This window comes from Dendropsophus ebraccatus, chromosome 2, assembly GCF_027789765.1.
Source record: "Dendropsophus ebraccatus isolate aDenEbr1 chromosome 2, aDenEbr1.pat, whole genome shotgun sequence".
In the NCBI taxonomy this organism is placed as follows: Eukaryota; Metazoa; Chordata; class Amphibia; order Anura; family Hylidae; genus Dendropsophus; species Dendropsophus ebraccatus.
Genome location: NC_091455.1, coordinates 97,158,416 through 97,177,161, shown reverse-complemented (window position 1 = coordinate 97,177,161; position 18,746 = coordinate 97,158,416). Strand labels below are relative to the sequence as shown.

Here is an 18,746-nt window from a genome sequence, read left to right as displayed (position 1 = left end):
GATTTTCGCTGCCCGACCCCTTGTGTGTTAACCCTCCCCTCCTTAACCAGAATACATGAACATTCAGCACTACTGGATTATGATGTGTATGGGGGGGAACAGGAGAGTTAACTGTTGGCCAAACTATCGTTTGGCCAACAGTTATTAAAAACTTATGGCCACTTTAAGTCTTAGGAGTATGTCTATATTGTGCATGTGATGACGATGATTTTACCAACCGCAAAAACGATCAAAACAAAGCCAACGAGAGCCAAACTTACTTTTAAGCATAGCACTGTATGATTTCCCACCACCTGACACTTAAATAGTATAATTCACTTAACATCTCATACAGAAAAGTAATTTCTATAAGAACATTTTATCTGCTGGTTAGAATTCTCATGAACGTCAAGCGTACCTGTCACCAGCATTTTGATATAAAACTCCTGGCACCAAGTTGCAAATCATAAGCATATATTCCAGACATTCTGATGCTATGGCTATTTAAATAAAGTTTCTCCTTACACAATGTTTGTGGTGTGAGTATGTAAATACTTGTAAATTAGCTGCTAAGCCACTGCGCCTCTGCTCTCAGAGCACCTGTATTGCTAAGGGGGATTGGGATGAACTTCAATTTCAATCTGTTTTTTTTTTTTCCTGTTGACCAGAGGTGTGCATTTACAAAAAAAAACCTTACCTGTCAGGTTGAAGTTTGGTGCAACTGTACTGTCAGCCAATGTAAACCATATGAGACCAGCACTCATGCACAAAGCTGCACCTACATCCACAGCATTATACCGCTTTCCTTTAGACACAAAAAGATGATGAACAAAAACATCAGATTAGACCTTGTAGAGTTATGTTTGCACCCACATTTTGTATTTTATTTACAGTGGATGACACAATGCCCTTCCAGATCCATGCAACATAAGAAACTTTTATACAAAATATTGTTAGCATTGTAAGCTATAAGAAGGTAACACAATAGGATGGGCTGTCTTATCCCCTGTAAACTATTATTGACCTGCTACAACTCATTTACACAACTAGATTTTGCATATCTTTAATTGGAAATAATTTTATGATAATCGGAGACAGTATTATACACAGGGCAAATCTAAAAGGAGTGGCACGTAACTCACAAATAACCTGTTTACAACTGGCAAAACTAAAAAGACTGGAAATATGGCCTCAATATCAGATGTGATCTTTAAAGGGGAACTATCAACAGGTTAGACTAATCTAACCAGTTGATAGTTCCCCAGTGAGCACAGGGTGCTGAGGATAAAGTTATGTCTCTTATCTTCATCCTCAGCACAGTTTCTGTGCCGTTAGTTGGAAAATCATCTGCTTGGTAAGCCCGAGCACCGATGCAGCTCAACCATGTGGGGGCTGGGGCAACAGTCCCTGGCCGTCCCCTCCCTTCAAATGATTATCAATAGAGGGGGCAAGCTGGATCGGTGCTCGTGGGGCAGTAGCCCTGCCATTAGTGCTCCCAACAGCTTACCGGGCAGAGGATTTCACAACTGACAGCACGGGAACTGCTCTGAAGATGAATATAATAAACATACCTTCATCCACACCACCCTGTGCCCACTAGGGAGCTATCAGCAGGTTAGGTTTGTCGATAGTTCCACTTTAAAACCTTGAATTCCTACCTTGAATAAAGATGCCTCCAATCATGACTGGAATGAGCTTACAGCATTTAAAGATAACCTGAGTAGGATAATTCAGATAACCGAGGGAGGTGTTTGAAAGGCCCATGGTGCCCACTGTAAGGAAAGCTATCATCATGTAGGTTTTGGCAGGTATTCTGAAAGGATAAAATGAAGACAAAATTACTTAGGAGGATTTTAACCACTTAATATCTACAGAGTGTAGAGGATATGGACACTGTTGACTTGATTTTTTTGTGAGATGCTTCCTAAATGTAAAATGAAGAAACTTTCATTAAGACACCTTATCATTTTTTACTGTGGAGTCTGTGCAACTCCAGCACATAGCTGGCTGTGCTGCTGCTTCTGAAAACAGATCAAATGGCCCACTGCCCCAGCTACAGTCCTATTAATGTATTACAGGCCCAATTCTGGGGGTATCCTGGTTACGGTGCCATCTGTTTGGGTAGCCTCTTGTCCTCTGACCATACCCCACTAGCCAGTGGATGACGTCTGGTTTATTTGAGTACTCCACCTATTCAAGGGGGTCATATGCACAAAGCCCAAGGCGCTTCAAGCAAGGAGTCCTCTACTGCTTATTCCACTCTGGTTTTCCTCAGTCTTCAGGGCTGACCCTATATGCTCTCCCTTCTATCAGTGACAGGGATAAAATCTTTCACTCCCTTCAGGATCAACTCTCAGGAGGCCAATTGATCTCGCTGAACTACTCAAATCTGCATTTGTTCTTGACTTAGGACTGTATTACACTACACGATAGCGAGCACTGACCTGTCAGATCAGAACTCGCTTCCTCCTTGTTTCCTGCTTGCTGTCTGTGATATTACATGCAGATAGCGAGCAGGGAGGAGCGTGGATTGTGCATGTCAGTTGATCGCTGCCTTTTAACATGACCTATTACAATGAAAGATTATCGTCCAGAACGGCCGGTAGTCGGCCAAATACAACTGATAATCGCTTGGTGTAATAGGTCCCTTCCTGCTTTGTTGGTTTGTAACTCCCCACACCCTATACTTTAGTTTCTGAGCTCTGTTACCTTGCATCTGATCATGAGGAGTACATCAATATCTGCTATACAGATCCATGCATTTGCCTAAGTGTCTGTGTACATTTTACAGAACAGTTGCTGTCACAGTTCTGGGTACCCAGTGTTCCTCAAGACCCTGCCTTGACCCGCCTTGTTCCAAGTCAAGTTTGTTTCTAGTCTTTCTGGTACTAGTAGTACTGCTAAATTGTGTTGTTCTACTGATGTTCTTTTGCTCTTGTTCTAGGCCACGCTCCACATTTCTGTAACCTAAACCAAGCTTCCGGCCAGGTTTCTGGTTAATTCCTGGTATCTGTGTTTCTGTTCCACAGTTTTATCGCACCCTACGGGATAACCCCATTTAAGATCTAAACTACTGTTAAACCAAAGACGGAAAGGCAGGAAAACACTTCGCTTTATTAAAAAAACAAAACAAAAGCTGCCTACGTTATTAAAAAGTCAAACAAAGAAGACAATACTTTGGGAATTATAAAAAAACAGTATGAGGAATGAACATAGGAAAGGCTCACAATCCAAAGCAGGAATGATCAATGAAAGTGGTTCAGCGAGTCTCAGCCAGGGACAGGAACAGAAATTTCCACAATTTAAGCACCAATAACTAAAATGAAATGCATTTCTATTTTAATAATGCAGTTTAGTAACGGGCCTAATGATACGTGTTTTCATAGGAGTGCTTCTTTAAAGGAAACTAGTAAATACTGTAAAGCTCACAAATAGAATAAAAGCCCCATAAATCTTACCTTCTGCGTTTGTCTTGGGTTAGCTGAAGTTCTATTAATCCAAAAATAGAATAAAATCCAAACTGCACTAATGTCAAGTACCAACCAAATGGTTTAAAACCTTCAACGGAGAATATCAGCTCCTGTAAGAGAACCATCATCCATTTTCCTGTTAGATGCGGTGCAAATACAATGAGGTAAACATATGAACTATACAAAAAATAAGTGAACAATCAACACAAAACTGTAGTGTTATCAGCACCTAAAATGCTATTAACAGATTTTTTTTGTCCTGTAAAAACATGTGAGTCTATGGCTTCACAGTGACTAGAATCTGAAATCACACTGTAATTTCAATTATAATGCATTGGAAAACAATTGTAGGTAACTTTGTGACTATCACACAAGTTGTAATAAAGCTTACAGATTTTTTTTTTCTATAAGAAATAACTGGAAGTTACATTGTGGTCAGAATTTCAGGGTGACTTTCTGTAGAGTAGCGCTAGGGCAAAAAATCTTTTCTTTAATAAACAGGAATTAAATAACAGGACTTATGCCAACGTTACTACAGAGGCGAAATCCCTCTAAGAGCATACTTCTTCATTTAGTATGATTTATTACTTAAAGGGGTATTCCCCCCAAGAGCTAAAAAAATGAAATGCTCCCAAACCTAGCTGGCCTTACTCACCAAGTCCCCCTGAGTATTTTGAGACATCTCCCATCTTTCTAGCTGCTGCCGTTCCTGAGTTACAACTTTTTCTAAAACATGGTCTATATCCAAGATAGGAAACTACATTTCCCATCATGCAATGCTTCTGCCTGATGATGGTGAAGTAGCAGAGCTGAGACAATGAAGGAGATGATGACAGTGTAGCAGAACTGAGATGGCTGTGTCAGTGTAGCAAAGCTGAGTTGGAAGTGACGTCGTAGCAGAGCTGAATTGGCGGGGGCGCCGGTGTAGCAGAGCTGAGTTGGCGGGGACGCCGGTGTAGCAGAGCTGAGTTGGCGGGGACGCCGGTGTAGCAGAGCGGAGTTGGCGGGGACGCCGGTGTAGCAGAGCTGAGTTGGCGGGGACGCCGGTGTAGCAGAGCTGAGTTGGCGAGGACGCCGGTGCAGCAGAGCTGAGTTGGCGGGGACGCCGGTGCAGCAGAGCTGAGTTGGCGGGGACGCCGGTGCAGCAGAGCTGAGTTGGCGGGGACGCCGATGCAGCAGAGCTGAGTTGGCGGGGACGCCGGTGTAGCAGAGCTGAGTTGGGGACGCCGGTGTAGCAGAGCTGAGTTGGGGACGCCGATGTAGCAGAGCTGAGTTGGGGATGCCGGTGTAGCAGAGCTGAGTTGGCGGTGATGCGGGCGATTGTGAGGGGCGGAGCTTGTCGCGGGGGCGGAGCTAGTCGCGGGCGATTGCGGGGGGCGGAGCTAGTCGCGGGCGATTGCAGGGGGGCGGAGCTAGTCGCGGGCGATTGCGTGGGCGGAGCTAGTCGCGGGCGATTGCAGGGGGCGGAGCTAGTCGCGGGCGATTGCGGGGGGCGAGTGCGGAGGCTATGCTGCGGGCGAGTGAGGGATGCCACGGGTGATTGGGGGGGGGGGGGGGGGGGGGGTCGTTTGTGTGTGTGTGGGGGGGGGGGGGGGGGGGCGTGTGCTGCGGGTGAGTGCTGGACGGTGCCGGGAGGCTCTGGACACGGGGTGACCGGGTGGCTGCTGTTAGGGAGGGAGACAGTGATAGCTGCGCTGATCACTGTCTCCCTCTTTAACAGCAGCCAGTGTTCTCAGTCACTTCACTGTGCTGGGACTGAGGACACGTGATGCCAACACGGCGGGTGGGGGCCAGGAGCAGGGAGCGAGTCGGTGTGGACTGAGGTCTGATGATTCTCTGCAATCCCTGGGGGTGAATGCAGCTGGATAACAGCAAAACTGTGCAGAATCCATACTAACTTTATATTGGAAAGATGGAAAGCTACGGGTGGGCAGCGTATTAATGCAAAAATAATTTTGGGGGGAATACCCCTTTAATAGGTACCTATCATTTAAACAATCTTTTCACATGTCAGAGATCTGTATCGGTGGGGTCCGGGTGCTGAGTCCCCCATTGATCGCTAGAACGAACAGGCAGAATCGATAAGAAGCGCATGCTCTTCCCCTTCATCTCCACTTTCACTTCTAAAGTAACAGTGGACGGAATTATAATGGAGCCTATGAAACATGTGGCTATCACGTCTACTAGAAGTTCCATAGGCTGCCATTATAATTCCATCTACTGTTACTTTAGCAGTGACAGCAGAGATGAAGGGGCAGAGTGAGCGATGATGAGCATTTCTGCCCCTTCATTTTAGCGATGGTCAGTGATCTCAGCAACTGGACCCTGACCGATATAAACATCTGACATGTTGCTATGATATGTCAGAAGTTTGTTTAAATGTTAGGTACGCTTTAAAGAGAACCTGTCACCAAGAAGTACAGTACCACAGTGTTGACAGTGTTACATAGGTGTTGGGAAAAGGATACATATATTATGTTTCCTTTACCAGTATGTAACTTTAATGTACTAAAGAAAATGCTTTTCTATGCGGCAATGAAGTGCCACAGTGGTGTTACCCAGGTAGTTTAGAGCTCAGAACTGTCTGGGTTACACCTCTTTGGCACTTCACTGAACTTCACCCGCTGCGGATTCCGCAGCTCGCCCCCGCTGGTCCCATAGGCTTCATTCTATGGTTTGCCAGATTCCGCTGTCCGCCGGAAGAATGAACCCACTCATTCTTCAGGGGGAATCTGGCAAACCATAGAATGAAGCTTATGGGACCAGTGGAGATGTGTGCGTCCGCGAGCAGGGGTGAGCTGCGGAATCCGCAGCAGATGATTCGCTGGGATTCTGTAGTGTGCACACACTAAAAAGTACTGTTTTAGGGTAACAGAGAGCTAAAAGAATGTTATCTGTTTACACTTTCCCCAAGAACTATGTAACATTAGCACTTTAGTACTCAATTTCCAGGTGACAGGTTCACTTTAAAGTGGATGTCTGAGACAACTTTAAAACACTGTGCTTATTCTGATACCACCGAGTATTAAAATATAATAGAAGAAAAAAAAAAATAAACAAAAGCATCAATTTGTTTCCTTTGCATCCTGTTTGAAAAATGGAAATAAATAAAAATTTCAGCAGGATGAACTGCTAAAAGGAAATGATGATCTGCTAATCGCCAATGCATCTGAATGAGCGCCCCGTACTTATCCATTTCCCCCAGTGATATCAGCTAAATGGTTAGAGTTTCAGCAGCATCAATGGGCAAGGGTGGCATAATTTAAAATGGTTTTCCGGACAAAACGTACTAATGGTCTACTAATGGGCAGGATAGCTGAACAGTAGTTGATCGTCAGGGTTCCGACTCCAGGCACCCACGCCGGTCAGCACCTATTCATTGTGTAGTGCGGTGCTGGTCACCTAAACCTGAGCTGCAGTTACACATCACCACCGCTACACAATGAACGGAGACAAACAGTTCACTGTGTAGTGTGGCACCAAACAGCTGATCAAGGCCAGTGTTTATACCCTGCTAATCAGTAAATGTTTCACAGAAAATGCCTTTAAAGATGGGACATTCTTTAAAAAAAAAAAAAAAAAAAAAACACTTTTACATCTTATTTTCATTAACACTTCCTTTCCTGCCTTACAACTGTGTCTGAGCTCTGAATGAAAATGAACTGTCATATCTATGTCCTAGAGCAATAAAACATAAAATAAGGAATATCAGTATGGTACATATTTATCTTCTACTACACAATAGAAACATATGAGAAGTTCATACTAGTAAAGCCTTTGGCAAATTTCAGAGTGCAAAAAACAGCAATCTCTGGGGGTGCCAAAAGTTTCTATAGAGCTCTTTCTTTCTGGAAATCGGTGGTAGTCTGACATCACAAACTATAACATATTGATATTTGAGCCCTTAAAAATATGATCCTTTTACATGAGCTGAGCCCAAAATGTCAGTAATGCGGAGCAGGGAGGGAATGGGGAGTCAGGAGGAAAGCAATGCTATGGCACTTCAGCAGCCTTACCTGCCTCCTTGACACTTGCACCAACAATAAAAATTGGATTTTAAAACTTACAAAAATGCCATCAGTAATAAACAAATCATTTAAAGGGATTTTATGGCCAGGACCACTTTTTCAGAATGCCCGGAAAGGGGGTGGGGAAAAAAACATCCACTTACCTCCCTGGCTCCCATGCTGCCAACCACATTTTGCCGGTGTGGTCTTCGATATGCGGCCGCTTTCGAGTTCGGAGATGTGGTGTTGCAGGCCGCTCAGCCATTTTTCGGCTGTAGCAGTGTCTCACCTCTACTGCTGAATAGCTGAGTGGGCCTGCAACGTCACCTCTTAGAGCCTGTAAGCAGTCACCCACCGGGTACCAAAGTGGCAGAGTACGGTGGGAGCACGGGAGGTAAGTGGATGTTATTTTTTTCATCCACCCCCTCCCCAGGCATTCTGAAAAAAGATGTCCTGGCCGGACAACATCTTTAACAACTTCCATAACAATAAATTCTTAAACCACATTTAAATATTATTTCAACACAATTTTACCTGCAGATATCCATATATTAAATAGAAAACAAAAACTCCAGTAACACAAATGAAAAACTGCACAGGCTTCTGGAATTGGCTGAGATTGATGCCAAGAACCCGGATGTCATCGACAGACTTGATGTGAGGTGACATGGTGTCGGTCTTTGAAGGAATACTGATGGATATATACTTCCTTGAGTTGTTGAATTTCAGATCCATGGCGATATGTTCAGTGACAGGATCGTCTGGCTGCTTCTCTTCACCATTGGAGTCACTGAAACAAAAGAATCAATAGAAAATCCATTTTTGTTGATTAAATGTATACTACTAACTAGTCAGATGTACAATGACACCGAGGCGGGATAGTGCAGGACCATACCCGTTTGTCATACCCGCTTGTCATACCCGTTTCATAATATCCTTTTTATTCTATCAAAGGGCTTTGATGGCAAGGATACTGACCCTACCTTCTACCCTTTAGATTCCATTATGCAGAAATGTTTGACATAAATACCTTAAGGCTGTCATGGTATGAAACATATGTTTTAAATGGCTCATGACGAAAAAATATGAAATACAAGAAATAAAAAAATCTAACTTACAATGTTACACAGAGGAGCAAGTTAGGCCCAAAACTAGCATAAAACCATATAATGCTTATAATGGAGGCTCCAGTGAATTATAGATTGTTGGGTGTTGGGCTGAAACACAGCAGTAAAAGACCACCAGGTCCATCTAGTCTGCCCTTATATCATTTCCCTTATTATCTTATCTTAGGATAGACATTTGGTTATCCCAGGCATGTTTACATTCATTTATTGGATTTACCTACCACATCTGCTGGAAGTTTGTTCCAGGTATCTACTGCTCGTTCAGCAGAATATTTTCGCAAGTGATAGTTCCCTCGCCTAACCTTTGATTGTGACCCCTTGTTCCCCAAAGCCATATCCAGAACTTTCTTCTTATGAAAAGTTATGCACTATGTGACACTGCTTTGGATGCTGCCATTATAGGTGACATTCCTTTGTGACACTGCATAGGTGGCATTGCATAATGTGACACTGTATAGTCGGCACTGCATCATGTGACACTGTATAGTCGGCATTGCATCATAAGACATGCACCATATGACACCATACTGGGTGCCACTGCATCACAAACTGCAACACTGAACTGGGTGCCACTGTCATCGGTGGCATTGCACCATGTGACACTACACTTGGCACCACTGTTCTAAATGGCATTGCATCATGTGACACTGAATAGTTGGTACTGCACCATGTGACACTGTATGGGTGGCATCGCACCATGTGACACTGTATGGGTGGCACTGCACCATGTGACACTGTACAGGTGGCACTGCACCATGTGACACTATATAGGTGGTACTGCACCATGTGACACTGTATAGGTGGCATCGCACCATGTGACACTGTATGGGTGGCACTGCACCATGTGACACTGTACAGGTGGCACTGCACCATGTGACACTGTATAGGTGGCACTGCACCATGTGACACTGTACAGGTGGCACTGCACCATGTGACACTATATAGGTGGTACTGCACCATGTGACACTGTATAGGTGGCATCGCACCATGTGACACTGTATGGGTGGCACTGCACCATGTGACACTGTATAGGTGGCACTGCACTATGTGACACTGTACAGGTGGCACTGCACCATGTGACACCGTTATAGAAGACACTATGCACAGCTCGGTATACCGGGCAGAGATGTATGTAGCAGTAATACATGCCTGGCGGGGGTCACACGTACAGGAGGGTTAGCCGGGCACTGGGTCAGAGCAGGCGGTGAGCTGGCACGATCTCCCCGGGCACATCCCTTCTTCTCCCCAGCAGTCACTGGTCAGGAGCAGCCGAGCAGCCCCGAAAGCCGCATAGTGGAACACTCAGGGCCGGGACCACACACAGCAGGTCCGGTACCGGCCGGTAATAAGTGAGCACCATCCAGCCTGCACCGCTGACAGCCGCCGTTTCCGCGTTGTGACGTCATGCCGTGCTGACGTGTTACCTCACGGGACCAGGGCGGTTCCTCCGCTGTAGCGAGGAGTATTCAGCGCAGGTTGTGGAGCTTGGACTCTGCTCCCGGTGTCCGGGAATCTGCGGGCGGGGGAAATGGCGGGTCCCCAGGCTGTTCCCTATACAGGGGTCTCTACCACCATGAATCTCTGGCATCTGCCTATAATTGCTCTGAGAAGGTGGAAATCTGCCTGAGCCGGTGTAGCAGAAAGTGCTGCAGGCCGCGCTCATACACACTGTGCGGCCCGCACTGCCAAACCGCACACCATATACCAAACGTTGCTGCTGCGGCTCAGCGGATTATTGTGCCTGCGGGTCAGCCATGGCCCCTTCTTCTCAGCCCAATACAGTTCTGCAACCTGGAGGTGCTGGCGGTGTATGCCCTCCATCCAGCTGGATAACCGACTGCGTAGGTGTATTCCCGGGGTCAGTACAGTGGCTACAAGATATAGTTTGTTGTTGTGCGACCTTTCACCTCCTTAAAGGGAACCAATCACTGGAAAAACGCATATAGAGCTTTTGAAATGTGCTGTTAGAGCACACAGCACACTTGCCACACGTGTTTCCATAGCCTCCCTGCCTCCCCCCTGTAAGCCGCAAAGTAACTTTATAAAACTGGCGCCCTGTATGCTAATTACCTGAGGTAGTCACCTGGGCGGTGTTCGGCTAGCAGGTAGTCACGGTCCCCTGGGCGTTCTTCCGCTGTAATCACGCCCCTCTGGGCGTGATTCAAATGGCAGAGTGGCTGTGGCGTCATTCGGGAGCGCGCCGTGCCCAACGTCTGCGCGCTTACGCACTGATGCCGGACGCCGCCGCTCATGCGCAGTGCAGCCGCTTCCATTCCGGTTGGACTGCGCCTGTGCAGAATAGCCTCGAACTCCGGCTAACAGGCTATTCGAGGCTATTCTGCACAGGCGCAGTACCGCCGGAATGGAAGCAGCTGCACTGCGCATGTGCGGCGGCGTCCGGCATCAGAATGTCACAGCTACTCAGCCATTTGAATCACGCCCAGAGGGGCGTGATTACAGCGGAAGAACGCCTAGGGGACAGTGACTACCTGCTAGCCGAACACCGCCCAGGTGACTACCTCAGGTAATTAGCATACAGGGCGCCAGTTTTATAAAGTTACTTTGCGGCTTACACGGGGAAGGCACGGAGGCTATGGAAACACGTGTGGCAAGTGTGCTGTGTGCTCTAACAGCACATTTCAAAAGCTCTATATGCGTTTTTCCGGTGATTGGTTCCCTTTAACCCCATAAGGACGGAGCCCAAAATGGCCTTAAAGAGAACAAATCACTGCAATTTTTTATTTATTTTTATTTTATTTTATTCTCTCATTAGATCAGTAATTATGTAATTTTATGGTGCGTTTACACAGAAAGATTTATCTGACAGATTTTGGAAGCCAAAGCCAGTAATGGATTTGAAAAGAGGATAGGTCTCAGTCTTTCCTTTATGACCCGTTCCCTGTTCATAGTCTTCCTGGCTTTGGCTTCAAAGATCTGTCAGATAAATCTGTCTGTGTAAACGCACCATAAGTTTTAGCTATGGGCTTGCGCCGGCTCTTTTCCAAAGGGTCGGCGAGGGCCTGGATCTTTCCAGCATGCAGAGCGGCGGAATAGGATCCCATGATCCTTTTCCCGCCGATCTGTTAATTCACTGTGATGTTGCGCTATCCAGCTGTGTATTACTGTGTCCCTAATGTGTCTATAAGTGTCCCCAAATCTAACTATAAAGATACAGACTGCCTTTCCAGTCTGTACCTGATACTTTACCCGATCCTCTGTTCCCTGGCTGTTCCGATGGGCGCCGCCATCTTGTTGACATCACTGCGTTCCAGTGGTGGAACGCAGTGACGTCATCAAGATGGCGGCGCCCGCCAATACAGCCAGTTAGATTTAGGCACACTTATAGAGACACATTAGGGACAGTAGATAGCGACCCATGACATAACTGGTACGTCATGGTGCCGCGGGGGGTGTTCACAGCGTGGTCCTGCCGGGACCCCGCGCTGAACGGCGCCGCTCCCGGGTGTGATCTGGGGGGACTTCTAGTTCATGTGAAAAAAAGTAAAAAAGTGTTTTTATTGATAAAAAAAATCCCCTTCCTAATAAAATCCTAAATCCCCCCCCCCCTTTCCCCATTTTACAAATATAAATTAATAAATAAACAAATAAAGATATTTGGTATCGCCGCGCACGTAATCGCCCGAACTATTAAATTATCAAATTCCTGATCTCGCACGGTAAACGGCATCAGCGCAAAAAAATTCCAAAGTGCAAAATTGCGCATTTTTGGTCGCATCAAATCCAGAAAAAATGTAATAAGTGATCAAAAAGTCACATATGCGCAACCAAGGTACTGATAGAAAGTACAGATCATGGCGCAAAAAATGACAGCTCACACAAAGACCAAAGGATAAAAGCGCTATAAGCCTGGGAATAGGGCGATTTTAAGGAACATATATTTGTTAACAATGGTTTGAATTTTTTACAAGCCATCAGATAATATAAAAGTTATATATGTTATATATCGTTGTAATCGTAACGACTTGAGGAACATGCATAACAAGTCAGTTTTACCATAGGGCGAACGGCGTAAATGCTAAACTCTCTAAAATCAAAACCAATTCCTTTTTCTTTTCAATTTGACAGCGAAAATGATTTTTTCCCGGTTTCGCTGCATATTTTATGGAAAAATAATGCCTGTAGTTGCAAAGTACAATTGGTTTCGCAAAAAATAAGCGCTCATATAAGTCTAGGTGAAAAAATGCAAGCGCTATGGACTTTTAAACATAAAATGGAAAAAGCAAAAGCACCTTAAGGGGTTAAGGACCGCACCAATTTTCAGTTTTTCCTCCTCACTTTTATGAGCTATAACTCGTGTTCTTCCATCTACAGGGCCATGTAAGGTCTTTTTCAGGAACAGGTGTACTTTGTAATGGCGCATTTCAATCTACCATAAAATTAAAGGAGAAATCCGGCAAAATTTTTTTGTTAAAGTATTGTTTTGCCCCTCCAAAAGGTATACAAATCACCACCACACTTATTACGGGAAATGCTTATAAAGTTCTTTTTTCCCTGCACTTACTACTGCATCAAGGCTTCACTTCCTGGATAAAATGGTGATGTCACGACCCGACTCCCTGACTTGTGCGGGCTGTGGCTGCTGGAGAGGATGATGGCAGAGGGACACTGAGGGACACAGGGCACTGGGGAGACACTGAGCATCCCTCTGCCATCCTCCTCTCCAGCAGCCACAGCCCGCACAGCTCTGGTAGTCGGGTCGTGACATCACCATGTTATCCAGGAAGTGAAGCCTTGATGCAGTAGGAAGTGCAGGGAAAAAGCACTTTATAAGCTTTTCACGTAATAAGTGTATATTGGGGATTTGTATAACTTTTAGGGGGCAATACAATACTTCATTAAAATTTTCGCCTGACTTCTCCTTTAATGATAAAACCCCAAAATATCATTTATAGGGTTAAATTGGGGGGAAAAGATGCAATTTCCCAAATTTTGTAGTGTTTATATTGCTTTTCTAATGTCTTCCCTGATTTTTTTATTTTTTTTTGCAAGTAAGTATGATTAAAATGACCCTATTGTGACTCCTATAACAATTTTTTTTTTCACCTATGGGGCATCATTGTTTGCGCCATGATCTCCAGTTTTCATTAGTACCATATTTGTGTAGATTGGATGTATTGATCACTTTTTATAAATTTTTTAAAATATAAAATGTAATATAAAAATCATAAATCCCGGTGTTTTTAGTGCTTTTTGTTTACACCGTTCACCTGCGGGAATAATATTGTTTTATTTTAATAGATTGGACAGTTACGCATGCTATAGTATATAATATATTATCATCTCAGGTTATGGTCAGCTCACTGGCTGTATCTGCAATCGGTGCACGGCAAAGCCCGGAGCCAGGGCAACACATGCAAAAACAGAAAATCCAGCACCAGGATTGGCAGATAAAAGCAATGAAATCTTCTTTATTATAAACTTTACATCACAGGAAAAAACATGCGATTGTTGACGCATTTCGGCGTCTCTCACTGAGTCACCAGTGCAACCAGGCGGTAGGGAAAGCAAATTGTATGCTGGGGTGTATAGCTAGAGGTATAACCAGTAGGAAGAGGGAGATTGGGATCCCACTGTATAGAGCTCTGGTGAGGCCACATCTGGAATACTGTGTCCAGTTCTGGAGACCTCACCTTAAAAAGGACATTGATAAAATAGAACGGGTCAAAAGACGGGCTACAAAAATGGTGGAGGGTGTGAGGCATAAACCATATCAGGAAAGACTTAAGGATTTGAATCTGTATAGTCTGGAGGAAAGACGGGAAAGGGGGGACATGATTGAAACCTTTAAGTATGTTAAGGGACTAAATAAGGTTCAAGAGGGGAGTGTTTTTAGTAAAAAACTAAGCTCAAGAACAAGAGGACACAGTGAGAGGTTAGTTGGGGGAAAGATCAGAAGCAATGTAAGAAAATATTATTTTACTGAAAGAGTAGTAGATACCTGGAACAAACTTCCAGCAGAGGTGGTTGGTAAATCTACAATAACAGAATTTAAACACGCCTGGGATAGACATATATCTATCCTAAGATAATAAGAAAGGAAATACTAAAAGGGCAGACTAGATGGACCCAGTGGTCTTTTTCTGACGACAATCTTCTATGTTTCTTGTTCACAACATATGTTGCTATGTTGTGAACAAGGTGTGAGAGACGCCGAAGCGCATTAACAATCGCATGTTTTTTCCTGTGATGTGAAGTTTATAATAAGGAAGATTTCATTGCTTTTATCTGCCAGTCCTGGTGCTGGATTTTCTGTTTTTGCATTTATTTTTATATGTTTTATTTATAAAATGGGAAAGGGGGTTATTTAAACTTTTATTGGGGGAGGGGCTATGGCATGTTTTTTTTTAAACTTTTTAATTTTATATATTACTCTTCTTAGGTCCCCCTAGGGGACTTTAAATTTTCTTTTCTTCCGCATTGTGTAGATATTCCCTAATTGCCCCTATGCTAATCGGGTTTAGAAGCATTTGGAGAGTCACCCATCGGCCCTGGGCACCCGTTTGTTCCACCCAGCTCGCCCCCTCCTGTCCCACCCAATATGCATATCCATATATGCATAGTGACCTCTATTCACTGCGCATGTTCAGAGAAGACGTATCGTTGGAGATGGGTTGCTTCCCACACACATGCGGTAAGTAGAGGTCTTTATGTATGTATGAATATGCATAGTGGACGGGAGGGGGTGGGCTGGGCGAAACAAATGGGTGCTCCAGGCTGACAAGCGATTCCCCAAATGCTCCTAAGCCCCAGATTAGCATAGGGGCAAACTGAATATCTACACAATGTAAAGAAAAATAAAATAATTAACAGTGATAAAGTTAGAAGGTAAAGAGCTTTTGGGGCATATCAGCAGGTTCATTGGGCAGAACCTTCTGATAGTGCCCCTTTTTTAATCTCCTCTGCTTGGCTCTCTTCTCTTCTATATACAGTGGTGCCTTGGATTACGAGCATTATCTGTTCTGAGACTGTGATTGTAATCCAATTCCACTCTTATACCAAAGCAAATTTTCTTATAAGAAATAATTTTAATGCAGACAAATGGTTCCACGCCCCAAATATAATGATTTAACAGGTAAAACAAATGAAACAAACATTTAGAAACAGCTGAATATGTGATATTATAAGTTACTGCACAGTATAGTAATCAGTATGTGGAGTTTAAAGGGGTAGTGCGACGGTAAAGAATTATTCACAGAATAACACACATTACAAAGTTATACAACTTTGGGCTGTGTTCACACTACGTATATTTCAGTCAGTATATTTCAGTCAGTATTGCAACCAAAACCAGGAGTGGATTAAAAACACAGAAAGGATCTGTTCACACAATGTTGAAATTGAGTGGATGGCCATCATATAACAGTAAATAACGGCCATTATTTCAATGTAACAGCCGTTGTTCTAAAATAACAGCAAATATTTGCCATTAAATGGCGACCATCCACTCAATTTCAACATTGTGTGAACAGATCCTTTCTGTGTTTTTAATCCACTCCTGGTTTTGGTTGCAATACTGCCTGAAATATACTTTATGTAGTGTGAACCCAGCCTTGTAATGTATGTTATGTCTGTGAATAGCCCCCTTCCCCGTGTCCCACCACCCCCACCCGTGTACCCGGAAGTGTGGTGCGCTATACATACCTGTCACGTGCCGACACCCGTCTCCGATCTTCAGTCAGTGACGTCTTCTTCGGCCAGATGGCGAACAGCTCCGGCTGTTCTGAATGCCGGCCGCCCTCTGCAGCGTCATCCGATGCTCAGCCGCGATTGGCTGAGCATAACTGTGCTCAGCCAATCGCGGCTGAGTACAGTTGTGATGCGGCGGAGGGGCGGCGGCGGCAGGGATTCGGCCGGCCGTCCGAAGATGACGTTTGGCACAAAATGGCAGACGGCCCTCGACACGGATCAGGTACTGTATAATGCACCACACACTTCCGGGTACACGGGTGGGGGTGGTGGGAAGGGGGCGATTCACAGACATAACATACATTACAAAGTTGTATAACTTTGTAATGTGTGTTATTCTGTGAATAATTCTTTACCGCCGCACTTCCCCTTTAATGTATAGTAAGTGCATAAACCTGATAACCCAGTAGCAGCTTGAAGATACAGGATGGAGCTGCAGATCCCCATAATGTAACAGCGTAGTACAACAGGCTAGAATAGAGAAGCAGGGCTGCTGTCAGAGGTCTGTGTGGTCACATGAGAGCAATGGGGAAGGGGTGTGTGTTCAGCATGGACCAATCAGGAAGTGAGAATCACAGGAGGACAGTGACAGAAACTTTTCTATACAGCAGTGTAAATGGCTGAGTGTAAGTGCAGGCACATTATAGCAGTAGTAAGTATACCTGAGTGTAAGTGCAGGCACATTACAGGAAGAGTGGAGAGGATGGGAAATTCAAATGCTGACGGAGACTGTAGGGAGAAGGAAGGGATGAGCAGGACATATGTGGGCACATACATGCGGCACTCTCCGGGGAGAGAGGGGTTATAGCTCTGAAAAGATTACCTCCACAGTCCTGTCCCCTGATGCAATCCTAGCCTGAAGTGGATCTGCTATGATTTGGAAGGTGAGGGAGACTTCCTGGGTCAGAGTACAGTGTTGTAGACCAGTGCTTCTCAATTCCAGTCCTCAGGCCTCACCAACAGGTCATGTTTTGAGGATTTCCTTAGTATTGCACTGGTGATACAATTATACTCAGTGCATCAGGTATTATCACAGGTGTGCTTTGTATGGGATATCCTCAAAACATGACCTGGTGGTGAGGCCTGAGGACTGGAATTGAGAAGCACTGCTGTAGACCCTGCTATGCATGCCATGCCCCTCCTCCACTCGCGCTCCCACCCAGGGCCGTTTCTTGTGCCGGGCGACGGCACGGGGCGCCGCCAGCTAGGGGACGCTAGTGGCGCTCCCCGGGACCTCACCCAGCCGGCTTGGATAGTGTGCCACGCGCCCCGCACCTCCGACCCGACCACCGACACACGCCGCCCTACACTGCGCTCTGAGCGCCATTCCCCTGTTCAGGGTGCCCTCTGTCCGTATCCTGGCTGCAGCCCGCCCCCTCCCCCGCACATCACCTGGTCAGGCCGCTCTACATCCTGTCCGTCCCGCAGCCGCCATCCGCATTCCCTGCCCCTGCACTTAGCTGAGCCCACATTACATCCAGGCTGCCGCCTGCCATTCCCTGGCCTAGACGTGATCTCCCCCTCCAGCAGCCGCACTGCTGGAGGCTCCGTCCCCGCGGTGACAAGAGAGAAGATCCGGAGACAGAGGGACCCGCTCCATGCCTGGATTAGGTGAGTATATGTACTTTTTTTTGTGCTGGGGACAGTGGGGCAGTGTTACAGTGAGGACAGCACAGGGGGACAGCGTTACAGTGAGGACAGCACAGGGGGACAGTGTTACAGTGAGGACAGCACAGGGGGACAGTGTTACAATGGGGACAGCACAGGGGGGCAGTGTTACAATGGGGACAGCACAGGGGGGCAGTGTTACAGTAAAGACAGCACAGGGGGACAGTGTTACAGTGAGGACAGCACAGGTGAACAATGTTACAATGGGGACAGCACGGGGGGGCAGTGTTACAGTGAGGACAGCACAGGAGGACAGTATTACAATGGGGACAGCACAGGGGGACAGTATTACAATGGGGACAGCACAGGGGGACAGTATTACAATGAGGACAGCAAAGGGGGACAGTGTTGCAATGGGGACAGTACAGGGGCACAGTGTTACAATGGGGACATTACAGGGGGACAATGTTACAATGGGGACAGTGTTACAATGCAGACAGAGCATGGGGGGACACTGTTACAATGGGGAAAGCATAGTGGGACAGCGTAACAATAGGGACAGCACAGGGGGACAGCGTAACAATAGGGACAGCACAGGGGGACAGTGTTACCAGGGGGACAGCTTTACAATGGGGACAGCACAGGGGGACAGTTACAATGGGGACAACACAGGGGGACAGTGTTACAATGGGGACAGCACATGGGGACAGTATTACAATGGGGACGGCACATGGGGACAGTATTACAATGGGGACACCACACGGGGACAGTATTACAATGGGGACAGAGCACAGGGGACAGTATTTCAATGGGGACACCACACGGGGACAGTATTACCATAAGGACAG

The 18,746-nt window shown here is 45.7% G+C and overlaps 1 protein-coding gene across 3 annotated transcripts in view; it reads right to left on the bottom strand.

Annotated features, from left to right (window-relative positions):
- SLC35B3 (solute carrier family 35 member B3) overlaps positions 1-18,746 on the bottom strand; it is a 49,411-nt gene that overhangs the window by 19,324 nt on the left and 11,341 nt on the right. The window contains exons 1-5 of one of the 3 annotated variants that reach the window (XM_069958041.1): positions 9,733-9,994; positions 7,991-8,246; positions 3,438-3,559; positions 1,638-1,792; positions 677-784 (exon numbers count right to left, since the gene is read on the bottom strand). In XM_069958041.1, coding sequence (XP_069814142.1) covers positions 677-784; positions 1,638-1,792; positions 3,438-3,559; positions 7,991-8,191 — 586 coding nt within the window. In that variant the 5' untranslated portion in view covers positions 8,192-8,246; positions 9,733-9,994. Of the gene's footprint in view, positions 1-676; positions 785-1,637; positions 1,793-3,437; positions 3,560-7,990; positions 8,247-9,732; positions 9,995-18,746 lie in introns of those variants that run through there. The other 2 variants (XM_069958042.1, XM_069958040.1) reach the window with 2 other exon arrangements.